The 7,761-nt window shown below is 36.6% G+C and overlaps 1 protein-coding gene across 1 annotated transcript; it reads left to right on the top strand.

Moving 5' to 3' along the window:
- Positions 1 to 1,166: 1,166 nt before the first annotated feature.
- LOC104960761 (uncharacterized) lies at positions 1,167 to 7,022 on the top strand. Its single transcript, XM_010788917.1, has 21 exons — positions 1,167 to 1,237; positions 1,692 to 1,808; positions 1,930 to 1,958; positions 2,055 to 2,070; positions 2,214 to 2,241; positions 2,367 to 2,439; positions 2,629 to 2,796; positions 3,452 to 3,648; positions 3,980 to 4,083; positions 4,340 to 4,458; positions 4,586 to 4,762; positions 4,958 to 5,166; positions 5,278 to 5,372; positions 5,487 to 5,512; positions 5,691 to 5,712; positions 5,805 to 5,832; positions 5,922 to 6,006; positions 6,134 to 6,280; positions 6,358 to 6,569; positions 6,673 to 6,776; positions 6,870 to 7,022. Exons 2-21 carry the CDS (start codon positions 1,754 to 1,756, stop codon positions 7,010 to 7,012), a joined length of 2,037 nt encoding a protein of 678 aa, XP_010787219.1. The 5' UTR covers positions 1,167 to 1,237; positions 1,692 to 1,753; the 3' UTR covers positions 7,013 to 7,022.
- Positions 7,023 to 7,761: the final 739 nt, after the last annotated feature.

Below are 7,761 nucleotides of genomic sequence, written 5' to 3'. Positions count from 1 at the left end.
GCTGAGTTTGAATTACAGTGGGACTAAATGGGCTTTAGCTAGTATACCATGAGATGCCTATCAGAATCAGAAATCTTGTATTAGTCCCACAGCGGGGACATGTACATTGTTACAGCAAAAGTAGACGCAAAAGTGCCATAGCACGTTCAAAAAAGGCATGCAAAAATACAGAATAAGCTAACATATGCATATATAGAAGAAAAGCACACATTAGTTATACTAGAATAAAAATGAAGACAAATAAGTAGGAAAGTATACATCCATGGCTAAAAATGATGAGCAGCAACCTCAAGAACTTCAAGGGACATTATACAAAATATGATTGATGATGATAATGATGTTTATTGCACATTATTTCAAGAAAAGTGTCTATATTGCACATTGCCATTTTATTGCACAAGATCTCAACAGTCTGTATTTTGTGAGGGGGGGGGTCTACCAGGGGCCGTGGTGGTTGTACAGTCTGACCGCTGCAGGAAAGAAGGACCTCTCTCCGTGAGGCACCGGGGGTGCAGCAGTCTGTCCCTGAGGAGTTACATGGGGAGGATGTAGCACCAATGGATACATAGAAACTTAACATCTAGACCAATTTGTTTACAAATTCTAGCTCAGTGTTCCAATATCCGCAGTTGCAAACAGATTCACAACTAGGGATTGATGAGGTACAACAAAGATGCTACGGTAAGGGATGTCATCAACACTCCCAACTTCGAGATTTGGGCACCAAGGGCCGTAACCCTTAAAAGGACCCGAGCCCGAAGAAAGGAAGAACAACAGAGCGAGAATGGGAATTTATTTTTTAATTAGATATATTAATATAAAATGATTGGAAATGTATCTTTCTTTTGGCCCCTTTTATACTTATTGATTGTTTTTTTATCTTGTGTATTTGAACTAAAGGTAGAGTTTTAAGGTGCATGTATGTCTGTGTAGACATACCCCAATTTGCAATCTGTTAATAAAAAGTATATTCAAAGCATTGTTATTTCCAAAACAAAACAAAAGACAGCCAGTAATTTGTCTTGTGTTGTTAAAGGGTGTATTTGTTTGTATTTTTTTAAAACTGAGTGACCAGCTTTAACCCTGATTGGTTATGTCAAAATGGAATGTTCTACCCGCTAACAAAACATTCTGAGCAGGTATTCATATCTGAATTTGAGCTCCACCCAAATGTTAGGAGTGCTTCACCTCTAATTGGAATACTCACTTTGTTTTGCGGAGCGGAGGAGATACAGAGGTGAGCTCAATCTGTCGCACATCTTTCTATAGCTTATCTTACTTCTTTTTTTTGTAAGCATGGGAAAAGCTGTTTATAATAGGGGAAATGTAATAAATGATAGTTGAAACTGTGTAGATTTTGTAATTCAATCAATCAAATGTGAGTTGTCCAATGTAAATTGTAAAAAGTAAAAATTACACATTGTTTGCTTGACTCAACAAGATATGAGTGGCAGTGTCAGCATCGTAAGGGTAAAAAATACAAAAATATAGATTTAGCCAGATTAGTCAATTTAATAATTTGTGAGCTCAATTGTGCTTTGGAAATGTTTCTTAGTTTTGTTCGTATTGAAAATCAAACTAGATTTATTGGACTGCATTTATTTATTTCACAACCGGCAATGGATGCCAATTGTCACATGCTTCTGACAAATGTTTTCCTTTTTCCCTGTCTTCTTCTTCTAAAATTACAGTTTCATAAATTCAGATCACTTCAGGTTCACACATGAAAAGGTGATTTAAAAGCGTTTTCACGATGGGTGGCCCCAGAACTTTAGGGCAAGTTCTACTACTCTCAGCAGTCGGTGTCGGTACGTGCCCGCCTTATTTTTCGTTAATAATATCTAAACGAGGATCGTTCACTTACTACAGTAATACACATGGGAAAAATATTGAAATGACAAAAGTGCTTTCTTCCCTTAATTTCCTCAGTATGCATATCAGCACTGGTCTCTGCAGATGTAAGTCAATTTTTTTATTCAGCAGTAAATATAAAACTAGTTTTATGTGTGTCTTCTGTTAAATACTCAATAAATGTACTTTCATTTTGGTTTCAGTCAAACAAAACATCAGGTAAGAAGAAAGCTATCTTAACTCAATGTAATTCATGTTAAATTGTGAAATTAAGTGTAATCTCACTGTTTATTAGGTGTTTTCAGAAAACGTTTTTGGTTATAGAGATATTTAGATAATCATTTATGTTTTGATATTTGTAGGCACAGGTCGAGGGATATCTGAAAACTGGTCAGTATGTCAAAACAATATTGAAACTGTTATTTGACTTAACACATTAACACACCAATAGACAACAAAACGGAATTTTTACATTCATATTTGTTTTTGTTTATTTGTTTATTTTGTTCTAATAGCAATGCTATCAATCCAGGCAATGGTTCTCAAGAATCTTGTAAAGCAGAAAATCTACAAAATGCCAGTCAAGCAGTAAGTGTTGCAGAATTCACCCAAGAAGTACATTCAAAGTGCCAAACAAACCCAATGATGTTTAGAAAGTCACCACAGAGCATTGGTGATAAATGACACCCCCTTGTGTTCACTTGCCATTATTAAGCCAGGCTGCCACCTTCCTATGTTGCAGTGTAATACAAATTATTCAATACTTTTTCCCTATAGATATCTCATGCAGTGGACACACTGGTAAAGGAGCTATCCTGTAAAAGGGGTAAAAATGCAAGCTTACCAGAATACGAGGAGGAGGAGGAGGAGGAGGAGGAGGAGGAGGAGTTGGTAGAAGACCTCAGGGAGCTCGTGGAGTCAACTTTGAAAGTCTTCTCTCAACTGGTAAAAAACACAAACATTTTTATTTTTGTTATAGTCACAGAGAATCTCTCTTTGCCCTCATTCATTTAGGAGGAAATACCACAAATGAAATATTAGTCAATAACTACCCTACACGGATGAATGAAAGCTAGAAAAATTAAGTTTCAGATCTTTAGAAATATTAAATGTTTTCTGAAAGCATGTGCCATTATCTAATGAACTGGAATGGACTATTACTTAGTTGTCATGGCATCAAATTCCACTTGTTAAGGTACAAAGATGTTAAGGTACAAAGACAACAACACATTCATTCAGGATATACTTATTTTCATACATAAGAAAATACGTTTAGATGGAAATATATGCATTATGTATAAGTTATTGAAAATATAGGTTTTGTCTTGAACTTTTTGAAATAAATAATAATTATCTGTAAGCATAAGCTCTTGTTGGATATAGTGTTAAGACACACTAAATATCAATCACTGTTGGAATAATTCAACTTTGATGCTTTATTGGTTGGTGGTGGGGCTAAACCAATTTGTAACACTTAATACATTGTTAAGTTATTCACTAACATTTGTTTCCCATAGAACTGAGTAACACCAAAAAGCTAACAATCTGACAAATGCAGCTTCATTATTCAATGGTTTATGTCAACTTTTTCTTATAACAGGTCACCAAAGAGTCTGGATTTAATGTTCTGGATATATTTGGTGTTCTGGAAAGTCTGAGTCTTGGTCATCACTGTGACCCAAGATTCATCAGACGGTGGTTCAAAATAAAGATGGCTCCTCTTTTGTCCAATGTCAACAAACACTTCCTAACCCAACTGAGCAGACAGAACTTCAGCTGCAGTTCTTACCAAGAATTGTAAGTTTCGTAAATTCCCTTTTACTGTTGCATGATGAAATCTAACTGTATACCATGTTTATTTGTAAAAGCTGCTACAAAATAACACAATATATTGAGACTTATGAGACCAGTAAAATAAGGAGATTCAGTTGTAGGATTTCTTTTAATGAAGGTTGATGAATGTCAGTGGGCTGGATGGAGTTCTGTAGCGCATGGAAATAAAGTCAAAAACGTGTTCACTTTCGCAGCTAACAGTGCACGTTTTATCACAAAATCGAACAACAAAAGTAACTTATGATCTTCATTTTTGTTGTTATAAGAAGAACAATAATTAATATGTATTTTCAAGGATTGACGCTATGAGCGATGAGCTGGAGGACTCTCAAAAAGAGAAGACAAAACTAATCTACCAACACTTCATTCATGCCTACCTATCAAGAAAGGATTTACCAGGTAAACATATAACAAATGGTAGGCTTAATAAATACAAATGATGAACTCAGAAGATCATTAACACTCTAAAAACTGGGTTAATAACAACTATTTAGAATTGCATACACATTAAAAAACTTTTCATTAGACTATTTACAAGGGCATAACAATAAACCACTCACAAACTACCTTGTTGATATTAAAACATACAAAATAAAATGTTTGGACTCTATATATTATGACATGATATCTCTTTATCCTACTTATTATTCAAAAGAGCCTGACTGCACAAAAAGTGTGAATGGCAGTGCAGAATGGCTGGAGAAAAATCTTGGAATTTTTTCAAACTTATCAAGTCTGAAGGAGCTTAAAGAAATCAACAAAAACTTCTCTGCAGTGAGTAGTATTTTATTCTATAAATCACACATATGCATATGTGTAATTTTGTATAATAATGTTTGTATTTCTGTTCTTGGAAATAATGATGTACAAGCAACACAATAAAAAATCAATTTGTTGACAGAAAAAGAGTTTGGAACAACTCTCACCAGAGCAGAAGGCGGAGCTGATCTTGGATCCAGACAGTGGAGTTTTGGAGGATGAGGCCCTGGTAAAGAAAGTATTGACAAGCTTCAAAGGGTCATCAGACAATGAGGAGTTTAAGGATTTCTTCAAAGCATTTGCAAAGAACAACAAGCAGGTGAATGCGTTACTTAGAAATTGAACTTTTTTTAAATCAAAAACATGCCTTCAAACCAGCCATGTTATAGTTGACCTGGGCTGGGAACTTTTTGCAGAACTTAAAAAAAGGCCAGGAATTTTGTTGAATTGACTAAAATCATTTCAGGAATCTAAATGTTCTCCTGTGCTGAAACATGTATACTTTTATTTCCAGAAAAACATCACCCTAATCAAAAATCCAGGTGTACGAGACACAATCTTGAACCTGACTTTGACGGCCCTTGCGCCTGAATTTGAAGGATTTGAGCCTGAAGACTTTAAGATGTTGTTCCAGGACCAGTTGGCTCCTGTCTTGGCGAGCCTCCACCCTGGCAGCTTGGCGGTTATCCCCAATAACATCAGCTGTCACTCCTACAGAGCTATGTAAGAGATGATGTTCCTAAAGTCCACAGTTAGACATTATAGGTTTGCATAATGATGATTTCAAACGTTGGCACCACACAAGTGACAAAGATTGATGTGCTCTTTCTTCAGACTCGCTGGTTTTGGGCAAAGTTTGGAATCCCTGCCATTGCACCTTTCGGACAGCCTGAGATCAAGCATAAAGTCACTGAAGGAAAGATTCACACGTACGTTTCAAAACACTCTGCTAACAAACTTTTTTTTTAGAAAACCCAATTACCATTACTTGTAACGATAGCTGTATTGATGACATAACTTCATTTACATTTTCTTCCAAACAGGTTGCTCACTTCCAGACTCCTTCATGGTGAGTTCATTAACATGGGGATATAACATGGAAAAGGCTTTGCAATAGTTGATAACAAATGTACAGGACACACGTTTGGCATACAAACATGATTTATATTAAGGAGCTTCATTGAGGTATTTTGAACTTAAACAAACTTTTGCCACTAAACTAACAATTATGATTTGCTTTTCTCCAGTGCAAGAAGACCCCGGTCAATGGTAAGTCTGTCAATTACCAGACATTAAAGCGTTGATGAAAAGATTGCATTGCAAAGGTACAATATCTGATACGCATTTTTGTCTTCTCACAGAGAACCTCATCTGTGCTGCAGTCAATAGGTAAGTGTATAGCAGATGTGTCCGGTGCTAGGTTTGCGGAGTTCTTTTACACAATCTAACTAAGGTTAAATGGTTGTTTTTCCCCTCAGATCACACGTCCAAGAAACACTATCTGTTTACAATTCCTCTGAAGCGCTGTGCCGTTTTACCCTCACTGAGCATGCTTGTTCCTCGGTAAGTTTGTTTTATGTAAGCTATCAATCCCAGAACAAGATTTGGCTTTTGCTACACGAGCCTCCTGAAACTAATAGCCATAGGATCTGAGACACTTTGCTTTATTTCTTGTCTATTTCTTTCCAAGGCTACACATCTAACAGCCAGCAACTTGGTCACATTGATGAACTGCACACTGGAAAGCAACAGGACATACCCGACAGAGGTCTGGAAGCTTTTATTCCAAAAAGCTTCTCCTGAACTAGACAAGGCTCTTGAGACATTCGCAACCATGGTAAATGCCACATTATCACAAAATTGGTGTTTTCCCGTGCCAATTCTGTCAAACCAAAATTATTTTCCAAATTCCAGGCACCAGGCAAGAGCAACCCATCCTTGTCACATGCACTTGAGGCTCTCGGAGTGGTGAGAATTGCCAACTTCAGCCAGACACAACTGCAGAGTGATGACTTTGTCAGCAGCTGGTTCCAGACAAATATTCGTCCGTTTTTGGCCTCCACAACCCCCAACTTCCTATTCTGCCTCAGCTCCAAGAACTTCAGCTGCGAGACCTACCAGACTGTGTAAGCAAACATGTGATAAATTGCTCTACTGTAAACATTGATGGCAGATGAACCTGCCTATTTCTAGTTGGTTAGATGTTTACAGCCTTCTCTCAATATTTAGCATCAAGGCATTCAGCAGTCAAATGGCATCCATGGACAGAGAACAACAGCAAGCTGTCTACACTCATTTCATCCGGCCATTCCTTTCAAGAAATGACTCATCAGGTAAACGCAGGCACTCAGGCTCAATTAGGTCAAGTTGTGTTGGCATGTGGTTGGTATACCCTGCCAATGTCATTGTTTCTGTCTTCTTCGCAGATCCTGGCTGTGTCTCCTTCAACAGAGGCAGTAAAGAGTGGCTTCAGGGCAACTTTGGCAACTTCTCTGGTTTTGCAACCCTTCAGGATCTGCAACATCTCAATGCCAACTTCTCCAGCGTAAGTAGCGGACCTTGGTTGTAGAGCTCAACTCCCAAACAAAACCAGTTGTTGTTCAATAAATGTTAAATCAATATTAAATTATCAATTGTGTTACCATGACTACTTAAAACTTGACTTCCAGGATGTACAGTGACATGAACCCACTCGTCCCGTTTTGTAATCTGCATGAGAGTTTGATTGTAAGACAAGCCTAGACAATCTAAATGTAACAAGCAAAGGGAACTTTTTTTCCATTATCCAGTAGGTTGCACATTTTTTTTAACAACTAAAGCTTCATTCATTATAGATATTAAACACTAAGTACTTGCATAGGTCAGCTGAAAAAATGCCAAGTAGGTTAACACAAACTAGGAATTTGTCTTGGTGTTTTTGGTGCAGACATACATAAAAATAAAACGGTGATAAAAAAAACAATTTAAAGAAAACCATAATTATTAAAATATAGCAATATTTACATTGAATATATATGAAATAAACATTTTGTTAAATATGTGTGCAGTTACAATGCATAAAGACCTTTAAATTGTATTGGGAAACTGGCATGTACATTTCTTACACATTATTTGTGCTATGTCATTGGACATAGCTTGCTTTTATTCCTTCAAGGCAAAACATATATTATATATAAATATAAGATACTGCAAAAACTAAAAAAGGTCTGAATCTACTGATTAGTGTAGTGGCAATTTCTTATTTTACCTTATATGTTAAAACCAAATGCTTCTAAAAGCATTTTCTAACACTACTGTACCATTTCCTGATATATGCTG

Source organism: Notothenia coriiceps, unplaced genomic scaffold (assembly GCF_000735185.1).
Source record: "Notothenia coriiceps isolate Sejong01 unplaced genomic scaffold, NC01 NC01_scaffold00032363, whole genome shotgun sequence".
Classification (NCBI taxonomy): domain Eukaryota; kingdom Metazoa; phylum Chordata; class Actinopteri; order Perciformes; family Nototheniidae; genus Notothenia; species Notothenia coriiceps.
Note: the sequence above shows the minus strand (reverse complement) of the source record. Positions and strands in the feature narration are given on the sequence as shown.

Coding starts and splice junctions, on each gene's coding strand:
- LOC104960761 (XM_010788917.1), top strand. CDS start 1,754: ATGGGTGGCCCCAGAACTTTAGGGCAAGTTCTACTACTCTCAGCAGTC. Junction 1,809..1,929: donor ACTCTCAGCAGTCGGTGTCG/GTACGTGCCCGC, acceptor TAATTTCCTCAG/TATGCATATCAGCACTGGTC. Junction 6,007..6,133: donor CTGAGCATGCTTGTTCCTCG/GTAAGTTTGTTT, acceptor TTTCTTTCCAAG/GCTACACATCTAACAGCCAG.